The sequence below is a fragment of the Sarcophilus harrisii genome, chromosome 4, assembly GCF_902635505.1.
Source record: "Sarcophilus harrisii chromosome 4, mSarHar1.11, whole genome shotgun sequence".
NCBI classification, from domain to species: Eukaryota; Metazoa; Chordata; class Mammalia; order Dasyuromorphia; family Dasyuridae; genus Sarcophilus; species Sarcophilus harrisii.
This window is the reverse complement of record NC_045429.1, coordinates 326,411,036-326,429,650: the sequence shown is the minus strand read 5'-3', so window position 1 is coordinate 326,429,650 and position 18,615 is coordinate 326,411,036. Positions and strand designations below refer to the sequence as shown.

Below are 18,615 nucleotides of genomic sequence, written 5' to 3'. Positions count from 1 at the left end.
TTGACAACTAAGTAAATTTGAGGAGATGGTTTTAATCTTTCTGTGCCTTAGTTTTCCTCGTATATAAAATGAGGGAATTAGACTGCATGGTTTTCCAGGCACAGATCTATTACCTATTAACCTGAGTCAGAAATCATTTCACTTTGTATGACTAGCAGAACACATGCGGTGTGCTGGCCAACATGGGGCTGACTCAGTCCTGAGAATCAGAATTTGGGATCTCAAAGCTTTGCTTTGAGACTAGGTATAGGTATATTCCTATAAATATGCATAAGCGCCCTTTCACAGTGCTCCTAATGCATGACATCCTCCTCCTCAAAATCCAGCTGTCCACCTAAACCCTATTATAAGACTATTTCCTTGCTCTCTGGTTCTCAGAGAGAACCAATGACCTCACAAGGGTGATATCTTGACTTGCTTGTGACCTGGATACAAGTAGGGCTGAGCTGCGCAAAATCGTCAGCCTCCTTCTCAGTTCCTCTACTCCAAGCTTCAGATTTCCATCTGAAGAATGGGCCCAATTCCCTTTTTGAGTTCAAAATGGGACTATTTCAGGCTGGGGCAAAGCTCTGACTTATAAAGCAACTGTGATGAAGGAATAAGAAAAGCCACTGAGCCAGGTATAAAGAATTATGGATTCTAATCACTTCCCTTCCTCCCACCAGTTGTGTCTCCATGAACAACTCATTTTCCCTACCTGGGATTCAGTTTCCACCTCCATAAAATGAGGTGGTCAGACTAAATAGACTCTAAGGTACCTTTCAGTCCTGACATTTTATGGTTCCATTTGAAGAAAGACTCTAGAGAAAAGAAGGAATGAGCACAGACATTAACTGGGGTCAAGATAGAGGCTTAAATGATTTAGATCCTAATGAATGAGTTAGAAAATTATCCCTGTCCTCTTTGGACCTGAGCCTTTGGACCTCTTTGTCCTGTGTAAAAGATGCTAAGCCGTCTGCATGGGATGTAAGACTGTCTATGGAGACCAAGAGGTGGACAAGATTAACTCATCCCGAGACTCTGTTAGGTCCTGCCTGTCCTTTGAAAAATCCAGCTTAAAAATAATTCACTTTTATCAAGTGCTTTAGAGTTTACAAGACATATTCTTCACAACCACCCCATGAAGGGATCCTCAAGGTCTTTCCATCTCCATCTGAGGATTCTATTGCTTAAGGAGGTCATAACTCCCAAAGCCACTGAATTCATACATGTTAGAAGAAAGCAATCTCCTAACTTTGTGTCTTTTTCCCACTGTTCCATGATGACCCCATGTTAGCAATTTCACATCATAAATTAAAATAAAAATCCAGAAATATCAGCTAATTACCCAGCTAGTCATTTACTTTAATTGTTAATTCAAAATAATCTTCTACAGAGGCAGTCTTAGAGCTGGGCAAGATCTGAGTTCAAATTCTGTCTCTCACATTCATTAGTTAGGTGACTATAAGTCCCTGAACCTGTCTGAGCCTCCATTCCTCACCTATGAAATGGGACTAATAATGCTTGTCTGAACAGGCAGGGATGTTGTAAAGAAGAATGAGATGATACAGATAAAGTGCTTTGTAAATTCAAAAGTTATTATTTTCAACAGACTCAGTTCCCGGACCCCCACCTTCCCGTATTTTTAGGAGTGTGTGTGTGAAATGTGAAACATCATTTGATGTTTATGCATGTTATTTGTGTGCATATTTCTGTGCACATAGATAGATAAGATATGCTTTTGTTCATGCATGGGTCAATTCTATAGGAGTCACTTTAATTTTCTTATGGTTTCAGTATATACAATACACTCAATAGCAAAATCTATTTTAAAGTGGCCATAGTTTTATTGTTAGAGTAAAAGAATGGTGTCTGTGTAATATGAACGTGTGTGTCTGTCTCACATCCTTGTGTGTGTTTGTGGGGATTTATGTGCCTGCAAACATAGACTTCCCCCAGCTCTCGATTGTCAAATATGGTTCAGGCTTCCTGTTATCTCAGCCATCAGTCCCTCCCCTCCTTCCTTCCCTTCTCCACTCCGCCCTGAAGAGGCTGCCTGCCTGGGAAATGGAGACACCTCAGCTGCATTGGGAAAGACAAGAAATCTGAATATGTTCCATATTTATCAGGGTGACTCCTGCCTGACTCAGAGGCAGCCGGTTGATTTCTGCATCTTGCACATTCCTGGGAGAGCAAGCTCCATTATATCCCAGCTGGAAAGGCATTATGTCCCTAGCTTGGCCGGGGGAGGCGAGGGTGGGGAAAGGCAGAACAGCCCAAGCTTGGGTGGCTGGGGAATACCTAGCTGGTAACACTGCCTCCCTCCCCTCCCACCATTCCCCACTGCCTGAGCTTCCTCTGGCTTCAGGATTAAGGGCTAATGCTAACCCCAATTCATTGGACTAGCATCAAAATCTACCCTGAATGTTTGTCTCTAGACAATCTAGAGCAATAAGTTCCACTAAGGCAGAAAGTTTTGTCTTCTATGAACTGAATATTTCTTCCAAAGCCCACAATCAGTACTTGGCACTCATCAAGGGCTTGATGAATGCTTGTTGAATTTGGAAGCAGGGGGCAAAGAAAAGGTGGACAGAATAACAGAGAATCACAAACTATGAGAACTGAAAGGGATCCTTTCTCTGGTTACTTAGTCCAATCCCATTTTGCAGATGATGACATTGAAGCCCTGAGAGGAGAGATGATGATGATGATGATGATGATGATGATGATTAGAGCATCTATGTAATACTTTAAGGTTTGCCAAGGAGTTCACACATATTATCTCACTTTATCCTCACATATTCTCATTTTACAAAGTACAAAAATGGGATTTGTCAAGTGTTATGTATTTATAGATGTCTGGAGTTGGATTTAAACCCCTCACTACCTAGAAAAATGTTCAATGTCACACAGCTGGGGAATGTCAGAATGTGAAGTAGGACCCAGGCGTCCTGCTTCCCAGCCCATTTTCTACTACACTCCTGATTCATTGTTTGCTCTGACATGGTGACCTTTCTCTGAATCCACACTCTCACTTTTTTTTTTACTCTGGGAGACTGAGGTTCAGCGTACAACTAACATGAAACTCAAGGGCTGTGTCTCTATTGGACTTCATCATCTCATTCCCAGGTGCAAGAAGATAGATTCTATGAGTAGTTGAGAGCAGTAGCTAGGTGGATAGAGTACAAGATCTGGAGTCAGGAAGACTCCTCATCCTGAGTTCAAATCCTGAATTCGCAACTTACTAGTTGTGTGACCCTGGGTAAGCCATTTTATCTTCTTTGCTTCAGTTCCTCATCTGTCGAATGGACTGAAGAAAGAAATGGTAAACCACTCTTGTATCTTTGCCAAGAAAATATAGATGTGGACATGAAGACCTGGATAAAAATGAACAAGGACATTTTCTGAAATAGAACTGGGAAGAAAGAGCTACTTTCTGAGGCAAGAAAGGCTCAGATTGGGTATTTATTCTACGGATATGTATTAAGCACCTACTTTAAACAAAATACCAGGGATTTGTAAACAGTCAGTTGGCACAGTGGATTGACCACTAGACCTGGAATCAGGAAGCCCTGAGTTCAAATCTCTCCTTTGATACTTATAATAGGAGTGAGCCTGGGCAAATCACTTACAAACATCAGTCTGTTTCCCCATCTGTTAAATGGGATTAATAATAGCACCTATTTCCCAAGGTTGTTGTGAGGATCAAATGAAATAATATTTATTAAATACTTTGCAAAAGTATTATATAAATGATAATTATTATTATTGACAAGGATGAAATGTAGCCCCTGCCCTCAAGAAACTCACAATCTTTTTAATTTATAATCTACCAGAGAGATTTCTCTGGTAAGGTAAATAAGAGAAGGACTTCCCAGACAATGTAGAACTTAGTTGGACAGTCAGGAAAATGATTTGGATCCATTGCACCCAATCTTTCTTAGCACTTAGTCTTCCTTAATAAATAATCTCTGAAACTATCTTTCAATCATTATCTTTATCTGCCCCCAACCCCACCTTGAAAATGATATTATCTCTTTAAATTTCTTATAACACTTTGTTTGGGTTTTCTCCTTTGTCTTTACTTCATTCTACCTCTTAGCATAGTTACTTGTGCACATATCATATGTTGCCCAGGCAACAAAAAGCAATCTCCATGAAAGTAGAGTGATTTTCTTTTTTTTTTTTTTTTTTTTTTTTTTTTTTATCCTCCATGCTTTGCTCAATGCCTTGTACATAGCAGGTGATCAATATGTGTTTGTTAGATCTGCTAGAACAAATGAATGATTTCAAAGGTAGTTCTGATTTTCTCAGTGGAACAGGGGTTCCTAAGCTGGGGTTCATGAATAGATTTCAGGGTATCTGTGAACTTGACTGGGAACAAATTATATCTCTGTTTTCACTAACCTTGAACTGAAATTTGGCATTTTCTTTGATCATTTTAAAATGTTATTCTGAGAAATCCATGTAAGCTATCATAACACAAAAATGATTAAAATCTCCATGCAATGTTAGAAGATTGATAGTCATTTTACAGATGAGATAACTAAGCCTTAATTGGGGATTTTTAGTTGAGTTAGAAGTTCATCCCTTTAGCAGAGCTGGGAAAAGGTCAGCTGTGCAAATTGCCTCCTACCCTTTCCCTCCTCCCTAGGCTCATAGTCTGGTTTGGTCAAAAGTTGAGGTGCTTAATACCTTCTTTCTCCTCCTAACCATGACTTCTGCTGTCCTAGGTGCTGGTTTGGAAAGAGGGCTGGGGTGTACACCGACTACATCTACCAGGGCCCCATGATTTTGGTCCTTCTGGTAAGAACTTAGCAGGAGTATAATTTGTTTTGGATAAGCAGTTCAGCTGTCTCAGAATGGAGCACTGAGCATTCGAGAAACCCAGAGGAACCCTTCTGGTGATTTGGGTGTCAGGTATATTTCGGACAAGGATCAAGCAGGCCTGGGAGAAGAACAGAAACCATGGTCTTTGTGTCTGCTTGGGGAGTCAATAGTAGTCTGAAATCCAGTCTACTTTCTGCACTCCACTGCCCTTGTGCCCAACTCTAAAACACCTATCTAAGATCAGGAAACTGATCCTTTTTCTGTGATGAAGATGTCAATACTCTCCTCTCATAACAAAGAGTCACTATGCTTCTGTCTCCTTTTTGGGGTAGTTGGTCATTTCACTAAGGCACCAAAACCTGGGCACTAGGTTCCTGAAAGGGAAATCTAAGGAGGGCAAGGAGCCCTTGGGGGAAAAGCCATGGTCAGCCCTTTAGTCCTACTGACTCTGGGTCTATTTCAGATCAACTTCATCTTCCTCTTCAATATCGTCCGTATCCTCATGACCAAGCTCCGTGCCTCAACCACATCAGAGACCATTCAGTACAGGTGACTGCTTTTCTAACTTCCCCAGAGTTTCACTCTATCAGATCTGAAATTCCTCTTCCCATGATTCCTTCCCCACAGATCCCAAGATCCCTTCCCACCCACTCTAAGATCTCCTAAATAGATTCCCTCACTTCCAACCAGTGACTGGTATTGTGTCCAAAGCTCCCCAATAGGTCTTGTAGGAGGTTTCTGCTAGGATGCAAATGAAGCTTCTTTCCATGATTCCTTTGTAGAGGTACTCCTTCCCCACTGATCCCAAGATCCCTTCCCACCTGCTCTGAGATCTCCTAAGTAAAGATTCCCTCACCTCCAACCAGTCACTGGTATTGTCTCCAAAGAGCCTCAACAAGTCTTATAAGAGGATTCTGCTGGGATGCAAGTGAAATTCCTGATTTCCTATCCTCTATTCTCTCCCTCTCCCTTCAGGAAAGCTGTGAAAGCCACTCTTGTGCTGTTGCCTCTTCTGGGTATCACATACATGTTGTTTTTTGTGAACCCTGGGGAGGATGAAATCTCTCGAATTGTCTTCATCTACTTCAACTCCTTCCTGGAGTCCTTCCAGGTATCTCTGTCTTCCCCAGCCTTCCTGATTTGATAGAGGTGGGAGGAGAAAGCATGGGGGTTAGTGATTGCTCTTCTTTCTGTATAGTAGGCAGCCCATCTGTCAACAAAATTTAATATTGTTTGAGTACTGCTGTGGTTGCCACCATTCAGATGGCACCAAAGGAGGGAGTATTGTCCCTACCTTCAGCCATGAAATAATTAAAGGAACAGAGGACTAGTAATCAAAGGATCATAGGGTCAGAGCTGCAAGGGACTTTTTAGAAGTCAGGGAGTCCAATCCCATTTATTGTACAGATGAAAGACTAAAATTTGAGTGCTTTTAGCCAAGATCACACAGGTAGAAAGCTGGTATATAGGTCTTCTGATTCCAAATATGCTATCTCTCAAACAGGAAACCAAAGTTGAGGTCTAAGTCCAGGCATTAACTGTGTGATTTTGAACAAGTTCTGTAAGCTCTCTCTACTTTGGTTTCCTTATGGGGAAAATAAGGGAACTGGATTATTAGGTTTCTAAGGTCAACTCTGACATGTGATCAAGAATAGACAAAATAAAATCAATGAAGGAATGGGGAAAAAACATTTATTAAGTATTTATTAATATGTGCCTCCCAGGAAGCTGGGTAGTATTATGTATAGAGTACTGAGCTTGGAATCAGGAAGACTCAAATTCCTGAGTTCAAATCCAGCTTCAGGCACTTACTAGTATATATGACTAGACAAATCACTGAACATAATTTGCTTCAATTATCTGTATTTGATAATCTGTATTATCTGTAATAATCTGTATTATTACATCTGTAAAACGAGCTGGAGAATAGGTAACAAGCCACGCTAATATCTTTACCAAGAAAACCCCAAATGGGGTTACAAAGAATCAGATATGACTCAACAACAGTAACATTTATGTACCAGGGATTGTGCTAAGCCTTGGGAATATAGAGTTTGCAATCTAATAGGGAGAGATAACACATATAGGAGAATGATGGCTAGGGGAAGGAATGTTCCAGTGTTGTCAGGCACAGGGGTGGTAAGTGGGTCCATGGGGCAGTTAATTGACATGAGGCAGTAAAGTAGTTCTAATTTAGTCACTGTTCTTAGAGTATCCCATAGAAAGGAGAGGGAGTACACTGGTGCTGCAGCAGAATAGTTAACAAGATGATCAGGTGATTGCTAGATAAGATATGAAGGTTGGTTTGTTATAGGGTCAGCTAGAGTGGGCTAAGTGAATTTACACTCACTCACCAATCAAGGCAGCTGAGCCCCAGGGCAGTAGTTCACCCATAAGTGATTTATTAATAGGGGGATGATTTCTAGAGAGCTAGTCTAGAGGTGGCAATCAACAACAAACTACTACAAGTGAGTTAGATACTAGCTTGTTTAAGGAATGAAATGAAGGATATGCAAAGAACAGAGAGGGAAGTTAAGTGACCAAAGCTAGAGAGATGGAATGAGCAAAGCTTTCTGAATGAGAACAGACTATCAAACTGCTCCCTACTTAGAATAACATGGCCTTATTCTTCCTCCCACCAGGGTTTCTTCGTATCTGTCTTCTACTGTTTCCTCAACAGTGAGGTAAGGAGTGTACCTCCCAAATAAAGGAAACCCTTTAGGCTTGAGCTTTCTTTCTACTCAATTGGTTGTTGGATGACAGGATGGGATGTTAGGGCCACAAATGATAGATAGAAAGATAGGTAGATAGATAGATAGATAGATAGAGATAAAATAAGATATATATGATAGCCTCTCTGTGTTTTCCCTTCCTACATCTGTGGATAAAATTATTTTTGGAAGAATGAGATGGTCGAGGGGCCTGCTTCTAGTTTCTCCCCAAGATGAAGGTCTTGGATGTGAATCTTGAGGGTTCCTATTTTCCCCTTACCAATCATTGCCCAATGACTATTCTGCTCAACCATTCCTTTGCTCTCCCCTCAAGAATCTGAAAGACTGTTTAGAGGATTGGAAGCCATGAATTACATGAATTATCAGCAAAACTAGGTCTTAGTTTCCATAGTCTGGAAAACAGAGAAATTATAGGATCCAGGAAGAGTAGACAACCCAGCCTATCTCTAGAATTTATGAAGTAACTGTCTTCCTACCCCAGTTTTAATGCCCTCCATTCTTTGCTTACAGGTCCGCTCAGCTGTCCGGAAGAGATGGCATCGGTGGCAAGACAAACATTCAATCCGTGCCCGAGTGGCTCGGGCTATGTCCATCCCTACCTCTCCTACCCGAGTCAGTTTCCATAGCATCAAGCAGTCAACAGCTGTCTGAATGAAATGGGGAGCATAGGGAATGAGAGTGGGGGATGCCAAAAGGGACAGAATTTAGAGTCTGATTATGGAAGGAACACATCATTCAGTATGCTCTTTCTCTCCTGTCCCTCATGACTCTTCTCAATCTGTTCAGGAAAACAGTTCCCTCCTTAAACTTTGGTATATACATCAGGACTTGCTTGCTCAGAGCGGCTCCAAGAGCATGGGAAATTAGTGGACCCACAAGACCCAGACAGAGGTGGGAAACTAGTGGTGATGAACACTTAAGATATGGATGGGAAATCAGGGTCTTCCAGAAGACCCTGGCACTTTGAAGGCTGCTGAGTCTCAGATTGAATTTGCTCTTCTATGCTCCTTATCTGCTCTTTGGATGGAACTAACCAAGGGACAGGATGGAAGATTAAAAGCACATGGACAATGAAAACTAGTGACCTATATTGTCATCTTGGAGCACAAGGTAGCCATCCAACCAGAACCACAGGATTGATTGGTTGCCATCCTCAGCCTTAGAGAGGTCACTAGTTGGTTTTAGAGCAACTCTATGAATTTCTTCATGAAAACCATTGTGACATCATCTTAAGGACACATGGGGAAACTGATATTGTCAGAATTCCTAACAATGATTATTTCTTTGTTTGTGGTAATATCACAGCTACATCATTGGAAAATCCAATGATGCTACTATAAACCATAGCTACATCATCAGAACCCATGATGACATCAGCAAGAAAAGGCGATATCACCAAAATCCATAACAATTCCATCAGGAACCTCAGCAATTTCCTCCCTCTCCTCCAGAAATGACTTTGCAAAATCATTTCCTTGCTCATGGCTCACTTTTGTCTGGCTCAATATAACAAGAAAGGCAGGAACCTTATGAGTGGTATTGCCCTTCCCTATGGGGAAGGAAGGATTGACTATTTTTTGCCTAAGGGCTCTGCTACCCCTGAAATCTGCTACTGTAGGGATCATTTCTCTAGTGTAACAAAATGACTCACTCCCTGATACATGGTCTTGGGCCCATTGCTACTCAGACTTCTCTTTTTTAAAAAGTTCTTTGTTGACGTGTATTATAAAGCTACAGAAATAGCTGAGGTGTTGAGATTACTAGTAATAGAAATGGATTCAAAACAGAGATCTTATACTGCTGGCATTGTCTGAGGGCAGGAGGAAAGGGAAGGGATAGAGGCTAAGGAAAAAGGAAAGCAAATCCTAAATCCTAAATCCTCCTAAATCATACCCAGGCTCTATCAAAGAAGGTATACCTGTGGGTATAGTGTGTGTGTGTGTACACACGTGTGCATGCGTGCAAAAGAGAACTTTGGAATCTGCAACCCTGGGCAGGTTAGGGAAAAAAAGGAGTTGCTTTGAATGGTCCTTGTCAGGGACTGAGGGGGTCAGCCTAGAAGATATGGATGAATGTATCTGGTGGGGGAGGGAGGTTCCAGATAGAAGAAACTAAGAATTCCTCTTAAAAGTGGAAACCAAATAAATAGTTTTTAACATATAACCACATGACAAGGGAGCAGAACCAGGAGGGGTCAAGTGAGGAGCATTTGAAGGAAAGACACATCAAAGAAAGAACTTTGAAACCTTTGCCTGTCCCACCCACTCCATGAAATCTAACCACTGTAACTACCGGGGAGAGATGTAGAAAGGCCAGAAGAGAAGGAGGAACACGTGGGAGGTATGTGTGTGGAAGAAGAGAAGTGATGACAGAACCTCTTACTCAATCTGGGGCAGAGGGCTTCACAGAAATTTGATGAAAGAAAATGAGAAGCTGGATAATGGGTCCCTCCTGACAAAAGAGGAACATGAAATGACTAATGAGTCTCAAATGGCCAAGGCAGTAAAATGATTCTCAACTTTACTTTCCACCAAAGGAAGGAGCTGGAAAATATCGAAAATGAGGTTTTTGTTAAGATAAGGGAGGAGGGGGCAGGGAGAAAAAGAGGGAGGGAAGCAAAGGAAAAGACAAGAGGGAAGAGGAGTGGAAAGAAGATGTGAGAATGGAAGAAAAACCATTAGAAAACTTCCTTTTCCTTTCAGGCAGAGAAAGGAGGTTTGATTTCCAAAGCAGAGAGATCCCCTACCTCCAAAGCCCCATGAGCCAGGACATTTGTCTTAGCGTCCTAACAGCAGATTGGAAGTCTCATTTTATGGGAATCAATCAATTAGGAGTTTGTGGCAAGGAGTGGGGGAGATATTTGCACTTATTAAGCACTTTCTGTGTGCTGATACTGTGTTAAGTGCTGGAGATAAGGATTAAAACATTAAGGTCCTTGTAGTAGAAGAACTCACATTTTAAAGGAAATGATAATAAAGGAAGATGCTGCCCAGACAGGCTAAGGAAGCAGCAGCGCATTGACTCTGAAAAGGATCCTCCTCCACAGCCTATTAGACTAACAAGAGAGTCCTTTAGAAGCATTTATCAAACCCAGCCTTGTCCAAGGTGCTGGAATGTGGGGTGGACAAGGGGAGAGAGTGGGATGGTGAATGAAATAAAATGAACTAAAAACAATCTCTGACTTCTAAGAGCTCTCAGACATTTTTGATACAAATGTTTAGATAGACAAGATTGTTGGCTCAAATGAGGTCATGAATGCAAAATTCTTTGTAAATCTTAAAACCCTCTATCAATGTTAGTCATTATTCTTGATAAAAATTCATGAATAAGGAACAGCTTACAAAGGGTAAGGCTATTGGGTAGTGGATTTGGATCCTTGGGAAGTGGTCAAATGTAACTGGAAGCAGGTGAGAGCTAGAGCTTGAAGGAACCCTCATGAAGAGACTGGAAACCCAAAGAAAGAAAAAAGTTTGCCCAAGAACATGACATAATCAGAATCCAAACCCACTGTACATACATTTATTCTGAAGCCTGATGAGATGACTGCCTTTCAGGATTTCTACAGGAGGACTAAATGATCTTTGAGGACCCTTTTAGTTATTAAAGATCTGTCAATAGGAGTGCAAGGGATTATAAATACATCAGCAAAGTGGATAGTATCCTGAACCTGGAGTCAAGGAGACCCAAGTTAAAATCCTGCCTCAGACAAATACTAGCTGGGTGACTTTGAATCATTTAAGTTTTGTTTGCCCCAGTTTCCTCATCTTTAAAATGGGGATAATAATAGCACCTATCTCCCAGGGTTGTTGTGAAAGTTTTAAAAAAAGATAATATTTGTAAAGGATTTTGCAAACTTTAAAGCACTATATAAATGCTATCTATTATTGTTGTTGTTCATAATGTTGTTGTTTTTATTATAAGACAATATACTTTCACATTGTACTGGTAAGTGTTGAGGTGACTCTCAAGTAAAGGAAGGCTTGAACAATGAGAAAAAAAATCTAACATGAAGGATAAGGTAAATACGGATTAATGTGAAGGAGAGAGAATCATACAGTGGAGAGGATAGCATGATTTAAAAAAAAAAAAAGAAAAGATCAAAAGTGGTCTGTTAGCTTGACTTTTTTGGATTATTCTGATTTGTTGTCTGAAGAGGTGGGAGGAAGAAGAGTGAAAAAAGGAAGAGGAGGAAGGAGAGGAAGGGGAGAAAAAGGAGGGTCATCTCTGATGATTACTACCTGTGTTACTTTAGGCAAGTCACTTCTTGGGCCATTTGAAGTGAAAGGGCTTTGGGAGTCTCTTCTAGCTCTACATTTCTGATACTGTTATTCAATACTTAATTCTAAATTGTGTAGATAAAGGTGCAAATAGATTGTTTATCTGGGTAAAAAAAACAAATTCGCAGTGCCATAAAAGCGCTACCTCTGTCAATTAAAAACATCTAGAGCCTAAAGAAATGTACATTCCAAATGCTGAGGACCAGATTTTAATTTTCTTATTTTCCTTCACCACAACATCCACCCCAAATCTGGGAGTTATGATATAATGGAGAGCTTCCTTGAAGCTAGGAAAACCTGGATTCTAGTTCTTCCTCTGACATATACTGGTTGTATGAACCTGAGAAAGTCACCCTCTCAATGTTCTATTCCAGACCACTCTCTAAGACAAGGTTGAGAAAGGTGCCAACCTGCACTGGTGAAAGGAATTTCCTCATCTGGAATGAATACCAATGAAAACATAGATCCATTTTCCTATCTGATGTCTTCTGCACTCTTTCTAATATTCTTAAGCCTGGTCTGGAACAGATACTCTATGTATGATCCTAGAAGGTCTTTGTGTTGTTCAGCCTTGATTGGGGGAAGTCAGGGAAAGAGATAGGAAGGAGAGGAGAAAGATTCAATCTGTACTGAGTGTATCAATATAAAAGTATATATGAGCCCCAGAGGGCTTTATTAGAAGAAAAGAGGGAATACTCCCTTTTGACTTTATTTTTTCCCTCTTGCCTTTCAGATTTGTGCCATTCCCCACTGAAAAATTTAGGACTAGGATGTTTTCAATTCATTGTTGAGTTTCTCTTTAAAGAAACTCTCCCCTTTAGTTTTTTCTCCTTCTTCTCTCCACGTCTCCTTTTACCTATTCCCTTTCATCTTTAGAATCCCCTTCTTCTCACCAGTTCCCAATAATCTCCACCTTATTCTCCACAATCTCCAAATAGGTCAAGCCCTCCATCTCCAAAGGAATGTACTAGACCAGGCTGGGGAGAAAAAAATACCAAGTATTGCTTTGTTTTTTCTACTTCAGTCTCTGATCCCAAGCAGCACATAATAGATGATATTGGTCCTCTCCTCTACTCATTCCAGGTCTATTGAATGATAAGCTGGAAAACTGAGGTGATCTCCTTTGGTATACCTGAAATGGCCTTTTCAGCTGCTCTTGGTGACTCAAGGTGGTATTTCAACATATGCTGGACTAAAGAGCATCTTATCCCAGAAAATCTGGTCTTGGGCGGGGGGTATTAAAAGAATCATATGACAGGGAATTGGGGTGGATGGGGTATGGAGGGTTTTAGAGGAGCTGACGGGATTTAGTGATTTTCTGGACAAAAGTAGCAATTGAATCATAAAGAGCCGATCTCCAGCTATTTCTAGGAAAGCTTCAAGCCTAGGACAAATGGAGACCAGAACAGTGGTTACTTCCCTTCCTCTATAGGAAAATAGAATGGACAATGTGGAATAAAGCTCTATCATCTCTCTGTTCTTTTCTGTCCCACCACTATACCTTTCATCTGCTGTGCCTAGCCCCACTGCCCTTATTGATTAATTAAAAGAGCTTTTAATTACACAATTAGGTTAATTGCAATGGCTGGATTTTCTCCTGGGAGTAAAGTGAGTTGTTCTCTGGGTTCACAGAAATAATATTAAGTTGTACTATTGTTGAGACTTCCTATTAGTGAAACTTCTTTCTGCTCTGCCTCAGGTTCTCAGCCTATTCCACAGGTGATTCTTCATCAGGATTAGGAGAGGAATTTCCAGAGGTCATTTCAACCAGACCCTTGTCTTCAAATAGAATTTAAATACACAACCAGAACAAATAAGAGTCCTTTTCTTCTTCAAAGGAGAAACATATTATAGCATATATTACATGCAAATCATTACACAATATACTTTAAGTTTAAAATGGATATTCAACATAAACATTAAAGGTTATATCCTTAAAAAAAATAATAAGAAAATGAGAGAAGGTGGCTGTCATCACTGTGCTGAGGGGAGAATTCTTAACCAAACGAGGACAAAGGCAATCATAAAAGACAAAATACGTATTTTTAATGAGTTTTTGCACAAATCGCATCAATGACACTAACCAAAAAAAAAACCCTGTCACATGGGAAAATATTTGCATCAAATATCACTGATAAAATATGATTTCCAGATATAGGAAAATTTTCCCACTTAATAGTATTTTATTTTTTTCAAATTACATGTAAAGATATTTTTCAACATTCACTTTCATAAGATTTTGAGTTCCAAATTTTTTTCTCCCTCATTCTCTTTCCCTCCCCCAACCCAGTAATCAACCAGATAGAGAAAACTGATACACTGATAAGTGATCAAACTCTGTGAATGAATTTCAAAAGAATTATGGACTATAAATGACCAGGAGAAAATACATCCCAACTCATCTTTAGGAAGAGAAATGCACATTAAAACAATTCTGTAATTCTACTCAACACCCTAAAAATTAATAAAAATGACAAAAATCAGAAACAATTCATATTGAAGAAGTTGTGGGAATGGAATGAAACAAGTATTTGTGAAGCACTTTCTCTATGCATTTTATAAATTTATCTCATTTGTGGGAATACAATAATGCTAATACAGAATTAGTAGAACTATGAATTAATATGTTATTTGGTATACTAATTTGGAATTTTTCAAGAAAAGTGATGCAATAGTTTATAATCTTTGGCCTAGCAATTCCAATATTAGGCAATTAGGTTAGGGGCATGTCTCCCCATGGAAAACAATGGCTGAAATGAAAGTCCATCATAAACCAAAATATTCACAACAACCAAACTCTTTGTGGTAGCAAAGAATTGAAAACAAAGTGGGTGCCCAACACCTGGGAATAGGCTAAAAAACATCTAGCAACTGAATTTATTGGGATACTATTATGCAGTAAAAAATGATAAATACAGGAAATTTAGGGAAATTTATATAAACTGGATGCAGAGTAAAATAATCAGAACCAAAAGAACAATATGTACAATGACCACAAATAATGTAAATTAAACAACTTCTAAAAGGAAACTAAATTGAGTAATTAAAAAACAGCAGTTATACTATTGGAAACTTCTGTCTCAGGAAAAAAGTAAGGGATTACTGGGGCAGAAAGCTGTATACAATATTTGATGTGATAATGGCTTTAGGTGTTTTTGTTTAATAGATTTCCTTAGTTACATGGGAGGTTTCAATCTAGAGGAGTAGCATTGTTGGATTTTATTTTCTAGAAATAACTGTGATATAAATACACAAAAGTCATAAATAAAACATTTTAAAGATACTACTCACTAGTCATCTACAATCTTCCCCCTCTCTTTCCCCACCTGGATCACATCATATCGTTTAATTTCCTATTCTTATATTTAATGTCTTCCTTAAAGACAACTTTTTAAAACTCACCCTGTAGAGGGATAAAAAGCCCCAAAGAGTATGGATTCAAAGCAAAATGAATTTCCATAGATAAAGGAATGACTAGAAAAGGACTGTGATGGAAGATTGCTGTGTTATAAGAACTGAGAAATGTGATAAATTGTGGGAGAGGCAAGGTGGTGCAGTGGATAGAGTACTAATCCTGCAATCAGGAAGACCTGAGTGAAAATCTGACCTCTGACAATTATTTGCTGTGTGATGCTGGGCAAATCACTTAATCCCAATTACCTTCAAAGAAAATTGTGGGAAAACTTATATGAACTGATTGGATAAGAACCAAAAAAACAGTATAAATTATAAGAATGGAAATCAAAAGGTCACTAAAGGGAAGTTGGACTATGAGTAGTGGGAAAATCAGTGAAAGTATTAGAGAAAAGTTAATAAAACATAGTCCCTCACTCTTTTACAGCAGAAAAGTTGGAGACAAATAGGAGTAAATATCGTTTTCATTGTCAGACAAAGTCTCTGTATTAATTGCTTTTTGCTTGTTTTTGTCAGAAGGGTTTGGGGGTTCTAGGATAGGAATAACTGTTGAATAATGACAAAAGGCATTAAAATTATCTTAGATGGAGCAGCTAGGTAGCACAGTAGATAGAGCACTGGCCCTGGAGTCAGAAGAACCTAGTTCAAGTCCAGCCACAGACAATTATTAGCTGTGGAACCCTGGGCAAATCTCTTGATCTCCCCACCCCAATTTTTTTTAAAAAAACAAGATAATCTGTGCATGATTAGTAAACACCCAGTCCCTGCCTATTCCTGACCTCTGTCTAATGACTCCATTTCCCTATTGCTCACCCAACTCAATTAACATTTTTCTCCTTCAATATTTCTCTATCTAAGTCATAATTGACAACCTCCCAGTAGGACCTTGATTAATAATCTGCTTTAGGAAGAAGCAAACTCTGATTTAATATAAGTAAAATCCCTTGTACATAATATACTTGTGATTGTTGTTCAGTTGTTTTAATTGTGACTTCATTTGGGGATTTCTTAGCAAAGATACAGAAGTTGTTAACTATTTCCTTCTCTGGCTCATTTTGCAGATAAGGAAACTAAGGCAAACAGGATTAAGTGGTTCATTCAGATTTGAACTCAGAAAAATAAATCTTCCTGACACCAGGCCCAGCACTTTATCACAGCACTCTACCTACTAAATATATAACTATATATGTATGTATAACTATATATATATATATATGTATATATGTATACATACTATGTTTATAACTATATAAAATACAGTATGCATAACATATATAATACATAGCATTATCTACAGGTTATATATAACATATAATGAATATAATGCAAATAAAATCTCCTTGTAGGACAGGAAAGGGAATACCAGGGATATTTCTTAAATAATAGTTTAAACAATAAATTGTGTGATTGGAAAGAGATATTAGGAAATAATGGAGCTCAAGCCATTATATAGCTTAGAAAAGAGACCTAGACCAAGTAAGTCACCTGTTCAAGGTCACATAGATATATAGATCTCCTTTCAACCCCAGTGCATTTTACTTCCATAAATAGCTTCGAGTTCCAAAAGTCCATTCCCTGGAACAAAGGAAAAATAGTCAGTTGCTCTGGTTCTCTGCATATAATACATACATGCCCCATGCCCCAAAGGTTGTGTTAGGAATGTAAGCAGAGAATGCATTGGTAAATGTTTAATAACCAACTCTAAAAAACAATTGTACCCAAGACACACTTTTAATTTTGATTTGCATTATTAACATTTATTCCATCACTTTTTAAAGTTTAAACAATTAAAAAAAACTAGCCAAGTCCTGATTTATGGCATTTGCCAATTTCTGAAATGTAAATGCTGAAATTTTAACAAATAGCTCCCTGGAGGCTCTGGATGTGAAGTGTCATCAACCTTCCCAATTCTGCCTCTTGCAAAATTCTGTTCAATGGAACAGATGGGTTTGGGGAGTATGGGTGCTAAGGGTATAGGCTATTCTGCTATAATGAATAGTGAACTAGTATAAAGTGGATATTGTAATAAAAGGAGAAAGAAATGAAGGAGGAGCTAAGATCTGATAGGTACTGATTCCCATGGGGTTATCAATGACTGGGGATTTATGCAGGAATGAGTCAGGGGAGAGAGCAGCCTTCTTGAAAATCGTTATGAAGTTGTCCCTAAACTTCTTCCCCAGGCTAAATGACCTTGAATTCTGTGATGGAGGGATAGGATTTGGCTTAGAATAGGGAAGGACAAGCAATTTTTTTCTCTAAACCTCAGTTTCCTCATTTGAAAAGGGAAGGTAATAATACTTTGCCTATAGTAAGCACCAAATGAATGCTTGTTGACTGACTAACTATGGTTATTGGTCAGTTGTTTCAGACTCTTTGTGATCCCATTTGATGTTTTCTTGGATTTTCCTTGGAGTGGCTTGCTATTTTTTTTCTCCAGCTCATTTTACAGATGAGGAGACTGAGATGAAGTGACTTGCCCAGGGTAACACAGCTAGTTTCTGAGTTCAGATTTGAACTCACAGAGATGGGTCTTCTTGACATCAACCTGGCCCTCTATGTACTATGGTGCCCTAGCTGCCCTTGACTAATAATAGTACTTCCAAATCAGGTACACCCCCTCATAATGGTGTCATTAAAAAAAGTGTTTTGTGCTATGTAAAGGGGAATATTACAGTGCCCATTTAATTCACCAAAAAATTTACAGGTAGCACAGTAGATAGAGCACATGCAGGCAAGAAAAAAAAATTTTAAATAGTATAGGTGTGACCACTATTGAACTCAGTTCCCACAAATCACTGATTATCATTTTAGGGTATCCTTTTCTCAACAATCACAAATAATCTGCTCATTTGGGGCAATCTAATAGAATTAATGAGAGGCACAACCTTGTTTTGTCCTTTCCAGCATTCCTGAACAGTCAGAAGCTTTCCTGCTTACAGGGCTCCCTTTGACATCTTTATGCCTTTCCTGCCTCATGATCAAACAGTAAGAAATAATGGTGTGATTACCTTCTAATAAAATCACAAAAACCTTCTTTCCACAGTCTTGTTTTCCAATCATCAATGTTCCTGCCAATGAAATCTTGACCATTTTGTGTTTTCTTCTATTTAAATAAAAGTCTTAAAGGTTCCATTTTTCTCTGAATCAATAATTTAGCTGATTATAGATTCTGTTATTGGCTCTGCTCCTTACTAGCTGCTGTGACCTACTAAAAGGCAGAAATGATATAATGGAAAGAGCTCTAGCTCTGAAGTCAAAACTTGAATTCAATGTCCTCCTCTGATATTTAGTACAAGTGTACGAATGTAGTCAGGTAATGTGATTCCCCTGGGTTTCAATTCCCTCATCTGTAAAAATGAGAGGGTTGGATTTGATTAGGAGTT

At 39.1% G+C, this 18,615-nt stretch overlaps 1 protein-coding gene across 1 annotated transcript in view; it reads left to right on the top strand.

Moving 5' to 3' along the window:
* The window catches only part of CRHR1 (corticotropin releasing hormone receptor 1), a 95,704-nt gene extending 87,388 nt beyond the window's left edge, over positions 1-8,316 (top strand). The window contains exons 9-13 of the mRNA XM_031965966.1: positions 4,713-4,785; positions 5,273-5,358; positions 5,785-5,920; positions 7,452-7,493; positions 8,052-8,316. Coding sequence (XP_031821826.1) covers positions 4,713-4,785; positions 5,273-5,358; positions 5,785-5,920; positions 7,452-7,493; positions 8,052-8,192 — 478 coding nt within the window. The 3' untranslated portion in view covers positions 8,193-8,316. The remainder of the gene's footprint in view (positions 1-4,712; positions 4,786-5,272; positions 5,359-5,784; positions 5,921-7,451; positions 7,494-8,051) is intronic.
* Positions 8,317-18,615: the final 10,299 nt, after the last annotated feature.